This window comes from Chiloscyllium punctatum, chromosome 3 (genome assembly GCF_047496795.1).
Source record: "Chiloscyllium punctatum isolate Juve2018m chromosome 3, sChiPun1.3, whole genome shotgun sequence".
In the NCBI taxonomy this organism is placed as follows: Eukaryota; Metazoa; Chordata; class Chondrichthyes; order Orectolobiformes; family Hemiscylliidae; genus Chiloscyllium; species Chiloscyllium punctatum.
Genome location: NC_092741.1, coordinates 67,052,125 through 67,074,167, shown reverse-complemented (window position 1 = coordinate 67,074,167; position 22,043 = coordinate 67,052,125). Strand labels below are relative to the sequence as shown.

General features: G+C 38.1%; 1 protein-coding gene across 20 annotated transcripts in view; it reads left to right on the top strand.

Annotated features, from left to right (window-relative positions):
• Positions 1-20,099, top strand: part of LOC140460175 (clathrin coat assembly protein AP180-like) — a 227,114-nt gene extending 207,015 nt beyond the window's left edge. For 18 of the 20 annotated variants that reach the window (XM_072554578.1, XM_072554567.1, XM_072554634.1 and 15 more), the window contains 5 exons: positions 824-847; positions 9,823-9,882; positions 10,101-10,205; positions 12,461-12,559; positions 18,672-20,099. In XM_072554578.1, coding sequence (XP_072410679.1) covers positions 824-847; positions 9,823-9,882; positions 10,101-10,205; positions 12,461-12,553 — 282 coding nt within the window. In that variant the 3' untranslated portion in view covers positions 12,554-12,559; positions 18,672-20,099. The remainder of the gene's footprint in view (positions 1-823; positions 848-9,822; positions 9,883-10,100; positions 10,206-12,460; positions 12,560-18,671) is intronic. The other 2 variants (XM_072554621.1, XM_072554587.1) reach the window with 2 other exon arrangements.
• The last annotated feature ends 1,944 nt before the right edge of the window (positions 20,100-22,043 follow it).

Genomic DNA, 22,043 nt, shown 5'->3' with positions numbered 1-22,043 from the left:
ATCCAAGGAGTATTTTCTGCAAAAGTTTTAATTTTATTCTCTCATACATAACACATTTTTTGAATGAAAGAACTCTATCTTTTAGCCCCCTGTTCCAGCATTATGGGTGGATTGATCATCTGTGTTCAATTGTCTACGCATATCACCCTGTAACCAATCTTTAGAAGATGCACAACTGCATATCATTTGTCCCTGAAATAAATTTTATTCCTTCCTGGATAAGTGATATTTTTGTGGCCAGTGTATTGATGTTTTGGAAGAATAAATGTTATGCTTGTGTTGCAGGGAGGACAGATTGCAGGGAAAAGAACTGCAATGGGTCTGTCATACACATCACTCTTTATACATTAGATTGCTAATCCATGCTGGAATAATTTTCAGAATAATTGCCTGAAGTGATTCTGTGCTGATATTATCTTAAATGTTAAAAGATTAATTTGAAATGTGCTGAAAAATGTGAAAATAGCTGAGTTCAGGAACAACCTTATTCCAAAAATAATAATGAAAATCATTTCTTAAAATTACTTACTTGGGGCACTCCAGTGACAGCAAAATAAGTTTATTTAGATCAATAAGTTGGACATCTTTATAAGAGTGCCTGCTGTTGTTTTTATTTTTATAGCTATGGATTTGATTCTGCTGCGAGGAAATTGAATTGAGGGGTTTACTCGTGTAACTGTGTAGAAATTTAAGATTATAAATTTGTGTTGATAGAAATATTTTCAATTAAGGCTTTTATTAAGTTATGATATTGATATCATGCAACAGCTATTAGAAATAGCTAGTAAGCAATAATATATTTAACTACAATTTTCCTTAACAGAATGGTTGGCCAATCCCAGGTTATGTAAGTGAGACCTATCTATGCTAAAGCTTTGACAGCATTACTAATCACTTTGAGCAGCATTCTTTTGAAATATCACCTCTGCAACAATTTTAATTTCAATTGCATGTTAAATAAGAACCTTCTGTACCCCAAATTTGTATGAAAAGGCAAGTTAAAAGCCAAAGGTTGCAATGCAGGAGGAGGAGAAGGTGGAAAAATGAGACATGAAATAGGAGAGAAGCTCAACAAGACAAGTTATCAGTGTGTTATATCTGTTTCTGACTACTTTTAAATAATTTCTTAACCTCAAACTCACCTAAGGCGTAACATTTCACGGCTTTGTCATGTGTTTTTCTACTGTCTCAGCTTCCCTATTTTCATTCACTAAAATGTTAGTGCAACATAGCCTTTTTATGTTATTTTTCCTCTGTTGTGGCTAACCTGCTATTGTACACTTCATTAACACTTATATAACTAGTTTACTTTACCAATTATCAGTATGAACGACTGAAATTGTTTCCTGCCCTGGCATTCGCAATTGACCTAAACTAAATATTTTATGTCCTTGAATTTCACACTTTTTTTTTTCCTTTTTTATTCTTTTGCAAAGAGAGCCATTTTCTGAGGGTTCTTTTTCATCAATTCACTTTTGCTTGTAATGTCTGTGAACATTTTTGGATCAAGAAACAGTTCATTTTTCCAAGTACAGTATGAGCCTTTTTGAGTTTCTCCAGCTTTTTCAGTGTCTGTTCCAGTGGAAACCAGCCTAGCCGTTCTAACCTTCAACCAAATTGTTCTGCAGCTATTTTGTGGATTTGTAATGTTTGAGCATCTAACACCTAGGAGAAGATGACAAATTCCAAAAAAATAATATTTAATTGTTAGTTTAAAGATTCAGTTTTCAGTGAAAAATGCCATGCAACTTACTACTTACTCCCGACTGATTTGTATTAAAATTCCCATTGATTTAGCGGCAAGTGGTAATGTCATTAGTTTAATTCTCTGGGGACATAGATTAAAATCCAACCTTCATCCACGTAATGAATCGGGAAATTTTCTTGTACACAGTTAACAAATTCATCTCCATCTAAACCCTTAACACTATGGAAGTCCCAGTCTGTTTGGAAAGTTAAAATCCCCATACATAACCACCTATTATTATTCTTAGAGATAACTGAAATCTCCTTATAAATTTGTTTCACAATTTCCTGCTGACTAATGGTGGGTCTGTAAATACATTCCCAATAAGATGATCATCCCTTTCTTCTCTGTTCCACCCAAATAACTTCCCTGGATGTATTTCTAGGAATATCCTCCATCAGTACAGCTGCAATGCTATCCCTTATCAAAAACACCACTCCCCCTCCTCTCTTGTCTCCCATTCTGTCCTCCTTGTAGCACTTGGTATCCTGGAACATTAAGCCGCTAGTCCTGTCCATCCCTGAGCCACATTTCTGTAATTGCTATGATATCCCAGTGCCATATTCCTAGCCATGCCCCGAGTTAATCTGCCTTCCCTGTTAGGCCTCTTGCATTGAAATAAATGCAGTTTAATTTATCAGTCCTACCTTTGTTCTCTGCTTTGTCCCTGCCTCCCCTGACTGTTTGACTCTTCTTTTCTCAACTGTACTAGTCTCAGAATGATCCTTTTTCTCACTATCACCCTAGGTCCCACCCCCTCACCTTACTAGTTTAAGTCCTCCTGAGCCTTAGATGTGATCTATTTGGACTTACAGTAAGGCGTTTGACACAGTGCCCTGTGGGAGACTGGTTAGCAAGTTAGATTGCACTGAATACATGGAGAATTAGCCATCTGAATGCAGAACTGCCTCAAAGGTATAAGACAGAGGGTGGTAGTGGAGGCATGTTTTTCAGACTGGAGGTCTGTGACCAGTGGAGTGCCACAAGGATTGGTGCTAGGTCCACTACTTTTCGTCATGTATAAAAATGATTTGGATATGAACATAGCAGGTGTTGTTAGCAAGTTTGCAGATGATACCAAAATTGGAGGGTTGGGGACAGCAAAGAAGGTTACCTCCAGATTACAACGGGATCTTGATCAGATGGGCCAATGGGCTGAGTGGCAAATGGGGTTTAATTTAGATAAATGCAAGGTGCTGCATTCTGGGAATGCAAATCTTAGCAGGACTTATCCATTTAATGATAAGGTCCTAGGGAGTGTTGCTTGGAGTGCAGGTTCATAGCTCCTTGAAAGTGGAGTCGCAGGTAGATAGAATAGTAAAGAAGACCTTCTTCAGTATGCTTTCCTTTATTGGTCAGAGTATTGAGTACAGGAGTTGGGAGGTCATGTTGCACCTGTACAGGACATTGGTTAGGCCATGTTTGGAATATTGCATGGTCTTCTTCCGGTGGTGTGAAACTTGAAAGGGTTCAGAAAAGATTTCCAAGTATGTTGCCAGAGTTGGAGGATTTGAGCTATAGGGAGTGGTTGAATAGATGGGGCTGTTTTCCCTGGAGTGTCTGAGGGGTGACCTTTAGAGGTTTATAAAATCATGAGGGCCATGGATAAGGTAAATGGACAAGGTATTTTCTCTGGGGTGGGGCAGTCCAGAACTAGAGGGCATAGCTTTAGGGTGAGAGAGTAAAGGTATAAAAGAGGCCTAAGGGGCAACTCTTTCACGCAGAGGATGGTGCGTGTGTGGAATGGGCTGCCAGAGGAAGTGATTGAGGCTGGTAAAATTGCAACATTCAAAAGGCATCTGGATGAGTATATGAATAGGAATGGTTTGGAGGGGTATAAGCCAGCTGCTGGCAGGTGGGATATCTGGTCGACATGGATGAGTTGGACCGAAGGGTCTGTTTCCATGCTGTACATCTCTATGACTCTATTTGGAATTGGAATGTGACCTTAATCTTAGTGATCACAAATCTATCATGCATTGTTGTAACATTCTAGTTGTTCAGTGATTGTCCTTCTGGGAGAAATTTCTGGCTCACGTGTGACTCTAGACACACGGCAATGTGGTTAACTCTTTACTGCTTTCTGAAATAGTTCAGCAAGCCACTCCATTCAAGAGCAGTTAGGGATGGCTAACAACTAGTTTCCTTGCCATTGACATTTACATCTCAAGGTAAGGATTTATTTCCCAATTCCTGTTTACAAAGGGTGAGTGGCAAATCCCAGCTATTCATGTCTTTCTCTCCTTTTTTCTGCGATATTGACATTATAGGACATCTACTTCCTCTTTGCTTCGCACCACAATGGAAAATGTAACGCATTATTAGAATTTCTTTTCTTTTAATTAAATGTGATTACATATATATATTTAACAATTTGTGCAGCATTTTAATTTATTGCAAAATACATGTTTTGCAAACAAGAAGATCTGTACAACCTTGAAACAAAAGCCATCTAAAGTAAACATTTCTTGTCACATCAGTTTGCTCTTTTTCAAAAATATAGCACAAATGGCTATTTGCAGTCTGATCAGAAATTCACTTACTTTCCATTCTAGAACAACTTCAATCTTGCCAGCAATGCACAATTTTGCTCCCTCTCCATTCTTTCTGTTTTTTCAGATGGCCTTCCTTTTCTCCCCTTTTTTCTTACGGCTATCACAAATATTGACTCAAATCATCCTGTCTCCACACTAGCAGAGCTGAGATATAAGAAGGAAGATGCATTTCAGAGTAATGCTCAGAAATTACCCAGGAGGTTTAAGTTTCTAGTGGGAGCTGTCAGGTTCCTACAAGCATATCTCCTGTCATCTACAGTAGGAGACTTGGGACAGGTAAGCATGACTTGCCTTGATCATTATCCAGGAAGTGTTAGATAGTTTAATAACTTGTTTAACATCTGCAATGATAGATCCACAATCAAATCCTCAATCACCACCTCCAAACTTGATGCTATTACCTAGGCCTTTCACCTACTGACTTCACTCAGAGACTGAATCCTTTAACTATTTAGTCGACTATAGTAGCTAAAGCTATAAAAAGGGAGGTATTTTAATAAAATGTATTGTGATCTACTGGAATTAGTCCAGAAACTGCACCATCTGTTAAAACTTCAGGTATTAGAGAATTATGGAAGAAATCGGCATGAACATTTGATTGAGCGCCTTTGCAGGCAGCACCAACATTACCTGGAAATTTCAGGCCCTGTTCACCTTCCTTAGATTTTTTTTTCCTTTCAATGTGTTCCACTATGTGTTTTCTTTTCTAGACATTTTATCAAAATTTCATATGGCAGATAGAACATGGCATCTGTGGCTGAAAATAAGGATTTTTTCAGTTAAATTTTTATCATTTTTGTAGATAATGAAACTTCTTGACCAAAGTGTTGTCAAGATGAATATAGAAAGTGAAAAAGAGATTTGTAATAGGGAATAAAAGGGACAAAGTGTATGAAAATACATGAAGAATTAAATTAGAAAGGGACCCAAAGCCTTCCCTAAAGATATAAAGAAATGATTTCCATAAGGATTGCTATATAGGAAGAGTGGGACAAATTACTAGCTAAAAATGTCATTTTGTGGCAAAGAGCATGGCTGGAGTACTAAGTGAGTATTTCACAACTGTTTACATCAGAGAATGGGCTGCTGCAAAATGTGTAGTATTGCGGAAACGTAGATTTAATAAGAAAAATGTTTAATACCACCTCCTATTTCCATTATCTCAAAACAACACTGCATGATAGAATTAAGGAAAAATACATCGTTCCACAAAGAAGATATAAAACAATCTAAAAAATATCTCCATCCTCAACTTAAAAGTCATAGTTATGACACCAAGGGTCACATGATGGCTCAGTCGTTAGCGCTACTGCCTCACAGTGTCATGGACCCAAATTCAATTCCACCCTCAGTCTTGATGTCTGTGTGGTGTTTGCACATTCTCCCCATGTCTGCATGGGTTTCATATAAGTACTCTGGTTTCCTCCCACAGTCCAAAGATGTGCAGGTTCGGTGGATTGCCCATGCTAAATTGCCCATAGTGCTCAGGGATGTCCAGGCTACTTGGATTAGCCGTGGGAAATATAGAGTGGGGGGAATAAGTGGGTGTGGATGGGCTGCTCAGTGTGTGTGTGTGGGGGGGGGGGGGGGGGGGGGAGAGAGTGCTAGTGTGGACTTAATGGGCAGAATGACCTGCTTCCCCAATGTAGGAATTCTATGAATGTATGATCCATTGATTTTAATGTGATATGCCAAGAACTCTGAAATTTTCATTTAGATTTTGTAAATTAACAAGACCTGCATATAGTTATTTGTATCCTGAAATAATCATAATTGTCATCTTTTTTGTTTTTGATTCAATATCTGTAATTGTCAAGAATTACTTTCATCTTTGTATTATCATCAGAATTCTGCACCTTTTAATATTTTCACTGAAAACATTCATATCTTAGAGGTGCTGCCAAAATAGCAGCAAAAGCATAGAGACACATGATATTGATTATGATGAAACAGAGGAGATACTTAGATTGGCAGTAGTGGAAGTTTTGGCTGGAGCTTTCTAATCACTATTAAGAGGTTTTGCCAAAAGACTGCAGGATTGAAAATGCTAATTAACCCAACAATTAGAGGCCAATCCACCTTCTATAGTAGTTGGAAATTTTGAAACAATAATCTAAGAGAAAATTGATTGGGCTAACAAATGGAAGTCAGTGATTCAATGCCAAGTTGGTTTTGATTCAATTGATAGTTTCTTTGAAGTAACAGAGGGTTAACAGTTTATTTCAGTTGAATTTTCTGCAGAAATGTTTTCAGAACAAGATGTGGCACAATAGACTTAGTCTCATGAAATTGAATTTTGCTAAATTGGATAGTGACAGCATTGGAATGTAATTGGCTAAGAAACAAAGTAGAGAGTAGTGGTAAGGCTATTTTTCACATGAGAAGGTAATCTACACTAATGTCCTGCATTTGGTTTTGATATATTGTAAATAAGTGGTCTAGGCATGGGTTTGCAAGACATGATATTAAAGTTTGCAGTTAAATCAACACTCTAATCTAACAAACAATGAACATTAGTAACAGACTTCAGGAAGGCAAAGAGACTGGTAAACTGGGCAGACCAGTTTGAAAAATGCAGGTTCAATGAAGCCAATCTACTAAAAGGATTAACGTTATTGTGTGGGAATGAGAAGTATGATGAGAAAGATATACCTGAATTCTGAGAGAATAGACGGTGGTGTATTTTGGTTGATTGGTTTCATGGGATCCGTTCAATAGTATCAATGTGCTATGATGATATACAAGTGATATTTTAGGTGGAGATTTAACCAAGCCCATGATCGTTATTGTTATCATTGCATTTGGTTTTATTTGGTGGCAATATCTTTACAATGTCCCAGTCCCTCCCACACTCTGTCAGACACTACTGCCCCTGTCCTTACCCCAGTTGCCACCATAGTACTTTGTCACTACATGGGCTGCTACTAACAGCCCATCTTCAGCCACTAATGGGCCCCATTAACTGCTGTTGATTCCCCCAAGCTGACCTTTATTCATTTTTCTGCCCATTTGCTGTTCTCTCTTTGGGCATCAGTTCCACCTATCATTTATTCCTAATGCCACCCAATCTTCATCACATCTTCCAGCTGTTTCCTAGCTAAAATCCGTTCTGAAGAAGGGTCGCTGGACCTAAAACATTAACTTTGCTTTTTCTCAACAGATCCTGCCAGAGATGCTGAGTTTTTGCAGCAATTTCTTTTTTGTTTTTAACTTGCAGCGTCCACCGTTTTTTTTTGGTCAAAGCATCGCAGTTTAAACAATTTTCTATTTGCACTCATGGGTTTGCAGCTACCTTGTTTCTATGTAATGCTGGAGTCAACACAGTTTCACAAAGACTTTGACATTGATCTGCCTCTTTGACAAAATTCACCTTCTAAGAATACCTTTCATCACACCACTTCTTGCCTCCTATTTCATGTCTATAGGTTGATATTATAGTAAAGCATTAAAAATTAAGGCGGGGAGGGCATTCCTCTGTGTACGTCCCAGCACACTTTCTTTCCAAAGTCAGCTGAAATGTCAGTTTCCAAGGAGGTATTGCAAGGAGAAGTAATTACAGGGATGTGAGGAAAGGGCAAACAACTGGGGCTAACCAGATTATTCTACAGAAAAGCTGACGTACACTTGATGGGTCAAACAGTGGCCTTCTGTGCTGTGACTTTAAATAAAAAATGATGTACTTTCATAGTAAGCATGAGAAGAACCAGTACAAACAAGATTTTAAAAGGATGCCAGAAAAGAGATCCAGAAACAGGTTGGATTATGCAGTTCTATTCAGGTAGTAGGACAAGTTGCGAAGATGTTTTATTTCTGAAGACTATTAGAATCCTTAGCTTTATTAAGTGGCATATTTTTCAAAAATCTGTTACATTAATCCCTATTAAAAACTCCGGCTTCAACTGGAGTATTATTTTCTAGTTTAAGCTGGCGTATTGTTTTCAGTCTGGGTGTATATTTAAGGAGGGAAGTCAAGGTCACAGAAAATCCAGAAATGATTTTAACATAATAGCACCAGACATGAGAGCCTTCAATTGAAGCTAACCTTGTTCTCCTGAGAACAAAGATAATCAAAAAGTGATATGAATGCATGGTCAAAATAGCAAATCATTTTCATTATGTAAATGATAGAAACCTTTCTAGTAGCAGAAATATTGAGAGCCAGAACACTGATTTTATAGTGATTGGCAGGAGGGAAAAGAAAATTGCACATTTAAGTTGTTCTGATCTGGAATTAAGATGTTGGAAGCAGATTTAATCATACTTCTGAAAACAAAATGTTATGGGACTAAGGGTATGTTGTAGGGATTAATGGGGTGACTGCCAAAAGGAGGTGCTTGTGAATGGTTTTAATGGCCACCTTCTGTGCTATATCACTGTATGATCGAGCAGAGTACCATCTTAACCTCAAAATGATAACCTTGTCCAAATAAAGATATTCTTCTTTTTATTCTCAATCAGTGCTGTCTTGAGAATTATTAAAGTCCCAGGTATTATCTGACAGCCATGAGGCTGTCCATATTCTGTGGAAAGTAAAAGAGTGATCAAGATGCAGGCCATTTCAACAAATTAATTGAAATATTGCTTTCAACAAATATAGGTTTGCTTTTCTTCCAATTTGTGGCCTACAATTGTCTCTTTTTTTTTCCTCATTCATATTTTATATAATATCCATTCCTTCTAAGGTCTCTGTAATTTTATCTTAAGTAATAATGAGTAGTGCTTACTTATTATTCAGATAGAAACAAGGCAATTTGCAAGTCAGTGGACCTGTTTCCTGTGCATAGGATCTGTTTCAGCATAGTTGTTGGATGTATTGAATACTGATGGAGGACCATAATGCAGGATTAAAGATTATTTTGTTTGCACTGAACAGCGTGTATGATCACAATAGATTTCTGTGGTTGTATTTGAAAGCTGTTGTTGTTCTTAGCAGCATTCAATGTTATTTCTATTTCTATTACTTAGATCCTTCGGAACCTTTCCATTAAGAAGTGATTAAAGTTGAAATAACTGGACCTTGACATAGTCATAACAATAAATCAGATTATCTTATTCCACTTTCTACATTGGGTGCAATCTTTGTATTGGAAAGTAACTGAGGATGAAAGTATTTACCCGTTCTTGTAGCTTTTTAAAAAAATGTAAATGGACATTTACATAGACCAAATAAGGACTGAAAGGAAAGAATGCACCACATTTTGCTTCAGAAAAGAACAAGATTGCAACAATTAATTCTGTAAAGCAATTAAGGAACCTGTGAGAATCTTGATACAACTGACAATTTCTGACTTATTTTGAAAGGGAACTTTTCTTGATCATGCAGTTTTGTGGTATGGTTGCCCTTTATGTCTGATGGATAAATCTTAAAACAAAAACACAGGACCCTAACAAAGATAGGAAATTGTATTTCCTCCTTTATTCTTGATCTCCAAAACAACATTTCTTTCACTGTCAAAACATGTATTAATCAAATTAGTTTACACAAATATACTCACGCTCTCTTCTATGAATTGTTCATAGGGAGCTGTTCCACCTGTTGGGCCTCCACCCACTGCTCAACCAGTACCTGGATTTGGGATAGTAAGTAGTAGAAGATATCTGTGAACTCCTTTGTGCTTAATTAAGATCTGATTTGATTTTTATTGAAGGATTTTTGAGTTATTTGTTTAATCTGTTAATTTAAGTGCAGTCTTATCAAACACATTGGCTATACTGTAAAATCATGTAACGCTATCATGTAACACTTTGTTTTTATAACAAGTAACTCCATTATTCATTAAATGTACTGTTTGATTAAGCCACCTGCAAGTGCAGGTATACCCATGATGCCTCAGCAACCAATGATGTATCCTCAACCCATGATGAGACCAGCATTTGGAGCTGGAGCAGTTCCTGGAGCACCGGTAAGCTTTGTTATGAGAACCTAATGACTCATTTCTACTTTCTAGAGACTCATTTAAAAAGTTTGTTTGACATTTTCAATTTGTACAAATTTTCAATGAGAAGTTTACCTAGTGCAAATGCTAGTCATGATGCTGCCTTGAATGAGTCAAGACTACTTAGGCTGAAACAAAAAACAATACATTTCTCCTGAGTAAAGGGGAAACTTATGCCATTGCACAATATACAGTTAACTAACAGTTTGAGGTAAATTTCCCAAAGCATTATGCACGTGGAATTGTACTTGTGAAAGATCACATCAGGAATTTGTAACTCAGTTGGTTTATGGACTGAGAACTTGGAAGTTTTCTGCATGCCCATGACCTTCAGTACATTTTCCTGATACACGAAGCTTTGTTGAAAATCTAGTGTTTCAAAGTATATGTAAGAAGGAAACTTGTGGGGCCAAATCGTTATGATCTCTTAATCTTTAAATATCAATCTGGTTAAGAGTTTTGCTACACTTGACTTTTGAGTCAAGAGCTTGTCGTTAAAGCTCCACTCCATGCATTTAAACAGATTTTCTGGACTAATGCTTCAGTGCAGTACTGAAGGAGTACTTCAATTTTAATTGGTTTCTAGCCTCATTTTAATGGAATGTGCATATGTCTGTACTACTGTATTATGAGAAAGTGAGGACTGCAGATGCCAGAGATCAGAGCTGAAAAATGTGTTGCTGGAAAAGCGCAGCAGGTCAGACAGCATCCAAGGTGCAGGAGAATTGATATTTCGGGCATAAGCCCTTCTTCAGGACTCCTGAAGAAGGGCTTATGCCCGAAACGTCAATTCTCCTGCTCCTTGGATGCTGCCTGAGCTGCTGCACTTTTCCAGCAACACATTTTTCAGCTCACTACTGTATTATCTCAAATCTCCCTGCTGTTACTGTGCAGTCCTATGATAATTTATCATCCTCCTCATGTGTCAGCTCACTCCTCTTCCTCTAACTCAATTTCTAAATTGATAGTTTTTTTTTTATCTTAAACCTTTCAGACTGTAATCACTATACCCAAGTTGCTCATCCTACTTTTAACTTGGATGCCTGATCTATTTTGTTCCTCCTGACAACATTTCATAATGCTCTGCCATCGTAACCTGCTAACATACTGCTTGAGGAAGGGGTTTGCTTGCTTGCCACTAAAAATTGTAAATAGTTTCAACAAATTGACTTAAAATACCAGCTACAATCACTTTTATTTTTAGTCAGTTAAGATTGGTTATGGACACAAAGTATCATTTAACAATGTATTTATGTTTATTGGTCAGAAACCTCTTTGCCATAAGTTAATTCATATTATCACTTCATATTAGTAAATGATTCTTAATTGCTGTGTGACGTTGTCAATCGTGAATAAACAAAAAGTGTGAGAAATTATCTGGTAGTTACTCAAAGTCATAAATTGTCAGAAGTGATTTTATTCGAGAACAGAGGATTATACACTGATTTTGATTTGAGCATCAAGGGAATTTGCAATAGATCCAGATTGCAAAGGGGAGTGTACATTTACTTGAGAATGATTCTGTGCAACACAACTTTATGGGCCTTTTAAGTTAACAGAAGTTGTGAATGTGATGCCAGGCTGATGTTTAGTTATACAGTGAAAGTGATGTGGGGGGATGAAATTTGGTGGAGAATGTCCAAGAAGTATTTCCTATAATTCATCAGAGAATTGTTTCAAAGAGAACGTGAAGATGTGAATGGAAAGGAATGGGTGAAACCTGTCTTGGAAGGAGTGCATATTATATTGCCCAAGAGCATGATTCCAGGATGCCTTTAAGAATTGAATTGAGCAGGACTAAGACTAGGAAGCATTTCACATTTATATTGCACTTCAGTTACACATAAAGCAGTATTGGATAGACATAGAATAGGATAAAATCATCCTCGATTAAGTATGACAATATTAATTATGTAGTTAAAATGTGAAACATGAGTCTAAACATGAAGGTAGTGTTGCTGTGGTATATTTGAGAAGTATATCTTTACGCAACATAGCTGCTGTGCCTTGCTAAAATCTCTGCTTAGTATTGTTGCTAAATCTTTCATGTTTCTTACTTACATGAATACAACTAACCTTAAATATTGTGTATGTTATGTTTGAAATCAGATAATTATTGCATGAGCAGATTTGTGCATGTAATATATAATATAACCTTTTCTAACTTCTCGGCCTCACTATATTGCTGCCTTTTCTGCCTCCTTTGGTCTCTGCTTTGTTAGCTTTCCCCAAGCCCAACGCCTGCCACTCAAAGTCCCAAGAAACCTGCAACAAAGGACCCTCTAGCCGATCTAAACATCAAGGATTTCTTGTAAACAAAGGTACACTCCAGGTTCTATCTGGAACTCATTTTGTGTGCTGAAAGTTTGAATTGCATGAATAATATGTGGCTATGCGAATGAATGATCTATTTAAAATAGATTGCACTGCTTCCACTAGAAGGCTATTATTAACATTTATACTTCAAACAGATTGGCTATTTGTATACAAAAAATTTAAAGTAAAATAATTGCCTGAAGTTTAAACCCTAACTTGGATGCTGAATAGAAAAAGAGAGGTCCAGTTGGTGTTTCATAGTGTGCAATATAATCATTATGCATTCTTTATTGCAGGAGTTTTAATTTCTTAACAATTTTGCCCACCTTGTGAATCTACTGTGTTCTTGCTGGAGTATTTCCAGAAATGCTACCTGATCTCATGTCTTGAGTTTAGCCCAAGTAAATATTATTCACAATATTCACTGTGGCAATGAGCAGAGGTTTTATGACTGAACTAGATGCATCCTCACTAGTTTCCTTATGGGTGTCATTTTCAAAGCAGTGACTATAATGGCAGTTAGGAGTTGGTTTTTCCTTCTCTAATTTTGAAACCTTGAAGATATTTATTGAAGTCAACCAGGGGAAGATGGTGGTATGGTGATGATGTCATTGGACTAGTAATTTGGAGTCTCTGACTAATGATCTAGGAACACTGGTTCAAACTCCTCTGTGACAGATGGTGAAATTTGAGTTTAATTTGAAAAAAATAAAAAGGTAGTTCAATGAGGCATTCACAATTTTTAAAGCTGTAGTCATTAATCTGGTTACAGAAAAATACCAGAAGGTGAATATGGGAAGAAATTCTTAAGGGGGGAATAGACAACTCATCACATTTGCAGGTAATTGATTTTTGATCTGAAACGGCAGTTCAGAATGTGATTGAAGTCCATAATGCTCCAAAGGAATTGATCCAGCATTTGGAAAGAATATTAGAGCATGGGATTAAATACTGGCCTAGCTGTCAATAGCCATATCTTAGGCGACTGATTTTTTTTTTTAAAGTCAGTTTTTTAAATGAGCTGCAACAATTACTCTAAGTAGATAAATCCATTCTGTTCCTGAATCCTGGAGGTGGCAATTCTTTTTCTTTGTCTTGTGCGTTTTTTCACTTTAGGCATTTTCAAGATATTGTAAGCAAAGTGGGCTTCAATTCTCCCTGAATATCTTTTTACTGAAACTGAATTCCCAAATGTAAATGCAACTAAATTTGTACAAAATTGGAAATAATTAGGCATCATTTACTGTAGCAGGGTGACTTACATTAACTCCTGTTTACTCTTAGACTTACTCTTGAACACTAAGTTGTCTGAACTAACCTTGCAAAAAATTTAAGTGGAAGCTGATGATGTGGCACACCAGGCCTGAGTGAACAAGGCAAATTCCCTAGCCAATAAAATGGAAGGCTGTGAAATAAACAATACAAAAGCTTAGAAGGCAGTATGTATTAAATTAGATAATTTCAATGTCAAAATAAGCACAAAGAGAAATAAAAAGGAAATGATGGATTGGATTGAGAGAGAAAAAAAACAATAAAGAAGTAAAGGACACAATTTTGGTTTGATTTATTGTAATCACCTGCACAAAGCAAGATCAACATTATTTAAAACTAGAGAGTCCATTCAGCAGTCTAATAACAGCAGGGAAGAAACTGTACTTGAACCTGTTGATGCTTGTGTCCAAGCTCTATATCTTCTGCCTGACCGAAGATGTTGGAGGAGAGAGTTACTGGGGTGGGAGGGGTCTTTGATGTTTATTTCAGTCATTAACAACAATTGAAACAGAAGGAATGAGATGGAAAGGTGCCAGAGATTTATTAGTGACAATTAATGTTCATTACAATGTTAAATAGGTACCTAAACTGAAATGGAAAAATCTCTAGGGGTGAAGGTTTAAGATTTTGAGCCAAACATACAGGCAGGATTGGTGAAAAGGAAAAAAAAGTATATGAGAGGTTTAGAAAGTTTGCTTACAGACAGGGCGTGTGAACAATATAAAGAAAGCAGGAAAGAACTCGAGCAGGGCATTAGGAGAGCAAGAAGGGGCCATGGAATGACCTGGCAAGTACAGTGAAAGGGATTGTATGCATTAAAGCAAGAGAATAATTAGGGAGAAGGTGGGACCATTCAAGGATAAAGGAGGGCACTAGTGCTTGAAGGCACAGGATGTGGTTGAGATCCTAACTGAGTACTTTGTGTTGGTATTTGCTCAGGAGAGGGATGTGGAGGAGAGTGAGATTTGTGTAGAGCATGCTACTATATCCGGGCATTTTGAGATCAAGACAGAAGTGGTGTTGGGTCTCTTGAAAAGCATTGAGAGATAAGTTCCCAGAGCCCAATGATACCTACCCAATTTGAGAGAGGCAAGAGAGGAGATTGCTAGGACATCTTTGTATCCTTGCTAGCCATTGGAGAGGACCAGGAGGACTGGCAAGTAGGTAATGTTGTTTCCCTGTTCAAGAAGGAAAATAGGGATATTTCAGAAAACTATAGACCAATCACATGGTGGTTGGGAAGCCATTGGAGAGAATCCTTAGGGATAGGATTTACGTGTGTTTGGAAATGCCTGGCCTAATTAGGGACAGGCTTTAAGTAAGGCATGTCACATTTTACTAACTTGATTGAATTTTTCCAAGAGGTGACAAAGGTGATCGATGAAGGTAGAGCAGTGGATGTTGTCTGCATGGATTTAGTAAGGCTTTCAACAAGGTCCCTCATGGTTGGCTCATCCAGAAGATTAAGATGTATGGGATTCATGGTGACTTGGTCATGTTGATTCCGAATTGGCTTGTCCATAGAAGGCGGAGTGGAAGGTCTTCTACTGTCTGGAGGTCCGTGAATTGTCATGTTCCACAGGGTTGGCAGAATTTACAAAGATTGTTGGAGTTGTGGATAGGGTCGAAGGTTGTCAGAGGAGACAGTGGGATATAGATCAGTTGCAATTTGGACAGAGAAATGGCTGATGGAGTTTAATCTAGGTAAGTGTGAGGTACTGCACTTTTGGAGATCAAATGTTGAAGGAAAAGTATCCAGTTAATGGTAAGACCCTGATCAGCGTTGATGTACAGAAGGATCTTGGAGTCCAAGTCCAAAGCTCCCTGAAATTGACCATGCACGTAGATGGGGTGGTAAAGAAAGAGTAAGCCATGCTTGCCTTTATTGATCAGGGAATCGAGTACAAGAGTCAGGATGTTATGATGGAGCTTTATAAAACTTTGGTTAGGCTACACTTGGATGTTGCGTTCAATTCTGGTCACATTACAGGAAGGATGTGGAGGCTTTGGAGAGGCTGCATAAGAGGTTTACCAGGATGTTGCCTGGATTAGAGGGTATGAACAATAAGGAGATGCTAGAAAAACTGGGATTGTTTTTTCCTGGAGCGGCGGAGGCTGAGGGGTGACTTGATAGAAGTCTATAAATGAGATGCATAGGTAGGATTAACAGAATGTTTGTGTTTTTTTTTCCCCCCAGAGTTGAAAGTTCTAAAGCAAGAGGGCATGCATTTAGACAAAAGGGCGAAAGTTCACAGAAGATGTAAGAGGCAGGTTTTTTCTTTAACAAAGTGATAGGAGTCTGGATGCTGCCTGGCGTGGTGGTGGAGGCGCATACAATAGGGGCATTTAAGGAACTTTTTATATAAGCACCTATGTGAGGAATGGAAGGGTATGGACCAAGGGGTGGCAGAATGGATTAGTTTAATTTGGAGTAGTGTCTGGCACAACATTGGGGGTCAAAGGGCCCTTTCCTGTGCTGTAGAGTTCTATGAATGGTAATGACAATCAACTTGCTGCCCACAAGGGTGGTGTAAGCCAAGACTGAATAATTTCAAAAGAAGATTGGATGGTGATTTGAAATTAACTTGCAGGGCTAAGAAGATGGAGCCAGGGGAATGGGATTAATTTGGATCACTCTACAGTGAGTTAACATGAACTGATGGGCTAAATAACCACCCATAGACAAGCAGGAGGCTGAAAGAACACAGCAATCCAGGCAGCATTAGGAGGTGGAGAAGTTAACATTTTGGGTGTACACTTCTTCAGGACTCAAGAATGGTTACACCTGAAACGTTGACTTCACCACCACCTGGATGCTGCCTGGCTTACTGTGTTCTCCCAGCCTCCTGCTTGTCTACCGTGGATTCCAGGATCTGCAGTTTTTTTTTGTCTCTAAATAACCACCTGTGTCATACTCTTGCTCTTTGACTATGACTTAAACTTTCTGCAGTCTGTTTTGTTATATCTCTCAATGGACTACGCATTCTGACATGCAAATCGATGGTAGGCAGAAAACAAGATGCCATTTTTGTGGAGTGATGCAACTTTAAAGCAAATTTTTGGATTTCTTCACTTAAGTGCCAAAATCTTTGAGCCTTGTCATTATTTTGACGGAAAATAATAACAAGTTTTTTTCTTCTGTTGAATGCTTTCATGTGTTGCATTTGGCGGCATGATGGTTCAGTGGTTAGCATTGCTGCCTCAGCACCAGGGACCAGGGTTTGATTCCACCCTCAGGCAACTGTCTGTATGGAGTTTGCACATTTGTCTGCGTTTGTGTGGGTTTCCTCTGGGTGCTCCGGCTTCCTCCCTCAGTCTAAAGACGTGCATGGTAGGTGGCTTGGCTGTGCTAAATTGCCCATTGTATCCAGTGGTGCACAGGTTAGGTGGATTAGCTATGGGATATACAGGACTTCAGGGATAAGGTGGGATGCTCTTTGGGTGACCAGTGAGGACTTGATGGGCGGAATGGCCTGCTCACACACTGTAAGGATTCTTTGAAAATGATGTGAAGGCTAGATAGACTAGCCATGGAAAATGCAGGGTTATAGGGATAGGGTAGAGAAGTTGATCTGGGTGGGATGCTCTTCTGATGGCTGGTGTGGACTCAATGGGCCAAATGGCCTGTTTCTACACTATATAGGGATTCAATGAGTCTATTTAACATTATTTGAGTCTTTGATCAGTCGTGGCACTACCACCAAAAATCAGAGCAGTGAATTCAAGCTGAACTCCCCAGGTGAGTACGTAATCAAGGTTGACACTGCAGTGCAATAGTGAGAGAGCTGCAATGTTAGAGTCATCTTTCATACAAGATAATACATTCAGGTCCTATATGTGCACTTGAGTGGTTATAAATAATCACAGGAATCAGCGTACTCCCAATGTACTAGCCAATCTTTTGTTTTTTTTAAAAAAGTTGCTGAAGCAAATTATTTGGTCATTTATGTTTTTTATGGAATTTTACTGTGTGCAAATTGGTTGCTGTTTTCTTTCCCATGTTACAACATTTTGACACTACCTTCGAATAGAATACAATCCCTACAGTGTGGAAACAGGTCCTTCGGCCCAACAAGTCCACACTAACCCTCTGGAGTAACCCAACCAACCCATTCCTCTACTCTCTATCCTAAATTTACCCGTGACTAATGCACCTAACCTACACTATCCTGAACATTATGGGCAATTTAGCATGGCCAGTTCACTAACCTGCACATCTTTGAATTGTGGGAGGAAACCAGAGCACCCGGAAGAAACCTACGCAGACATGGGGAGAACGTGCGAACTCCACTCACAGTCGCCTGAGGCTGGAATCAAACCTGGGTCCCTGGCGCTGTGAGGCAGCAGTGCTAACCACTGCTTTTTTGATATTTTTAACCACTGCACCTTTTTTGATATTTTTAAAGTTCATCAAAGGCATAATTTCTTTCTTCACAAAATTAAGCATAAAGACCATAGCTACCTGCATTATATGTTAATGAACCAAATCTGCCAATCTTGTGTTCTTTCCTTGGAATAATGACAGAAATGCACTTAATTGTCCAAAATACTGAAACTGTTTACATAAAGCATGATCTTAAATTCTACAATCCAAAATGTGACTCGATTCTACTTTAACATTTGGAGGAAAGCAGAATTGTTTTTAGTAGCTCTTATGACCTCAAAGTGTCAAAAGCATTTTGCTTGGAAGTATAGTCACAGTTTAATAAAATATTACACATTCCAATTATCACAAGTTATGTTCTTGCTCCACACTTCGATCTGAGCTCAAGAACTGAGAAATGTGTTGAATACTGTTATTCAATTTAATTAACTGAGAGATCTTGTTTATGATTTGCTTTGCAGCTACAGTTCTTGCGATGATGGGAACGTTGAAGATGACAACAGTTGATATTGAATACCCCAAGCAATCCACCAGTCATGTTTCAATGCTTATTCAGACTTCCATATTGTAAAAGGTGTAGCACAACTGTGAAAGTAACCCTTAGAAATGTGTACTTTTTGATGTTATGCCCTAACCTATCAGGAGTTGTGCATTTTGGATTGTGTTTTGCAACTTGAAAGATGGGTGTATGTTTCTGATGCCTTTTAGTGCTTCTCTGTACCTAACTTAATAGTTTAGGTCGCAGATTTGCAGCTGTCGTGTGATGAGCCACTTGGAGTAATGTGTTTGTATTCTTGAAAGTGCAAATGTATATAATTTCATTGCAGAGCCTAGAATGTCATGTCTGTTCTGTATACCTATTTGCTTACAGTCATGATTCTGATAGCAATTTACATATAAACTAATGTGCTCACACCCTTCAAATCTTAAGTCTGAAGTTTTGTCAGAAGCAATTTACAGCTGCAAAAATTGAGTTAAACATTCAATCCAATTATTTTTAAGGAAACATTTGTGCATTACATTCAAAATTATTTATAATTCCTTAAAGTAATATAAAATTTGATGTTAAACTTCCATAATCTGCACTGATCTTGGCACGAAGGTTTTACGTGACAAAAATGTATGCTATTTGCCAAGACAGAAAATGTTATCTAAATAGGTCTCATATTTATATCTGTCAGTATGTTAAATTACTGTATTTAATTTTGTTTATGTTCTATTATGTATTCTTTGCTTAATGGACGAGCAGTAAAATATTGGACACTAAGAATGCATATTTTGGGAAAGACAATAATGGATTCATGTCCTCAGCTGTGTCTTCATTGTAAGGGATCACAAAGCAATTCAAATGCACTTTTTTCTTTTGCTTGTCCAACTTTTAATCTTTTTCCAACCAGCATATCATATCATATTTTTTATTTTTGTTTGGAAGTTCTTTTATCATTAGTGTTGTCAGTAAGTTTTTATATGCAAACAGATAATCTCAAACAATGCCCAGAATCTCTCCTATACCCTTCCACTCTTAATGAAACAACATGTACTGTGTGATTCCCAGGGAAACGTCATATTGTTTCTGCAAACTGCTTGGCAAAAAGGTGTAGGCACCAACAAAGGAGATCACTGTTGATCAGTGGAATTAGTGTTCTCAGGCATGGCAGCTGTTTTGTAAAAATGCTATGCAGTTTGAAAGTGTTTCATTTATGTCTCTTCAGATCTATCAGTATATCTATATATTGTATCATTCCAAGTAAGTGTATCTGGAATTAATGTGGAAAAAATACATTATATTTAAAATATTACTCTTTTTATTTAAATTTGTTTGATTTTTTTGTTTATGATCCAGTGCATGTATGCCCTTTGAGATGCAATAAATGCGTTGAATGAAGTAATTTTAGAAATGCTTGTTTTGCTGAAACAGTTGTGCTGTATGAACAGTGAGGTCTGTCACTAAAACTGTTAAACATTTTTTTTGCAATAAGTTGCAGTACTGTTTCTCTTGGACTACATTGGCTCTCTGTCCCCATTACCCTATTGTGGAATTTTATGCTCCTTCACTGAACTTGACCCTTTGTCAGTAGTCAGTACAGAACTTGAAGTTTGTTTCTTGTTTCCAACTTAATCTGTACAACCTGTTGAAGAGCCTGTAATAATCTATTGCTCTGCTAATGAAGGGTCCTGTCAACAGTCTTGGAACAAGCTGAAATATTCACAGGAAATTGGGAATTTTTAGCTTCCAAGTCAGCATCATGTTCCTTTGGGGAAACATTGACAATTACGTAGTTTAATGCGTCGCATGAACACCTGCTAAACAACTTTCAATGTTATTTGCCAATGGAAACTGCCCTATCCTTCAGTAAAGTCAATCAAAGGGAATGTTTTTGATCAAAAAGATTATTTAGGATGCAAAGGAATGTGTATTATAAATTTGCATGTGGGATGTTCTCATCTTGCATAAAGCCACTGAACAGCTTCTTCAGATTTTTAAACACCTTGGATCAGATGTGATTGGAATTCATCCTGGGCGGCACGGTGGCACAGTGGTTAGCACTGCTGCCTCACAGCGCCTGAGACCTGGGTTCAATTCCCGCCTCAGGCGACTGACTGACTGTGTGGAGTTTGCACGTTCCCCCAGTGTCTGCGTGGGTTTCTTCCGGGTGCTCCGGTTTCCTCCCACCGTCCAAAGATGTGAATTGGCCATCCTAAATTGCCAGTAGTGTTAGGTAAGGGGTAAATGCAGGGGTATGGGTGGGTTGCGCTTCGGCGGGTCGGTGTAGACTTGTTGGGCCGAAGAGCCTGTTTCCACACTGTAGATAGAGTAATCTAACATTTATTTTAATAATTCCATCCATTTTCCAAAGGTAGCAGCCTTAATTTCTCTTAGACCTATGAAAGCAAATCTTTAATTCAAAATACCAATTTTTTACTTGAAGCAAAAGGCCTAATGCTCTTCTTGTAATATACCTTAATCATTTACATGTTGCTCTGTTCAGAGGCTTTTTTGATATTCCAATGATTCTGCTCTCAAGGCCTCATAAAGCACTTATTTGAACCTGAGCAGAAAAATGGCAGAACCTGACAACTTAGAACATGGGAGCAGGGTCAATCAAATGTGCTCCACCATTCAGTCATTGAACTGATGATATAGGGTAAATGCACAAGGACCTTTCCCTGGGTTGGGGGACTCCAGAGCTAGAGGGCATAGGTTTAGGATGAGGGGGAAGAGATTTAAACAGGAGCTAAGGGACAACCTTTTCACCCAAAGGGTGGTGCGAGTTGGAATGAGCTGCCAGAGGAAGTGGTGGAGGCTGATACAATTGCAACATTTAAAACGATGGGCATTTGAATAGGAAGAGTTTAAAAGGATATGGACCAAGTGCTGGTAAATGGGACTAGATTAATTTAGGATATCCAGTCAACATGAACAGGTTGGACCAAAAGGTCGGTTCCATGCTGTACATCTGTGACTCTCTGATGATGTTGAATTGGTTTGCAGTGTGACATTTTGGCAAAGTCCAAGTTATTAAATAAATGATTTCCAACAGTAGAGTCAAATCTCATGCAGAAAATAATTTTGAGGCTTGAAAGCATAGATTGAAGTGATCAGAATGCCCCCTGTTGTGAATAGTCAATCAGATGTTTAAATGGGGTCTGCCAGTTGTTGGAAGATGTGGCCTAGATACCCAGCATCACACCAGCACTGAAACCCATGCTGCTGCTAATCATGATAAATGTCTTGGAGCACATTCTCACTGCAAATGAGCAGATTTTTCTTACTCACAGTTTCAGCTTTAATGTGCCCTTATTCCACATTAAATAGGAAAAGGATTTTGATT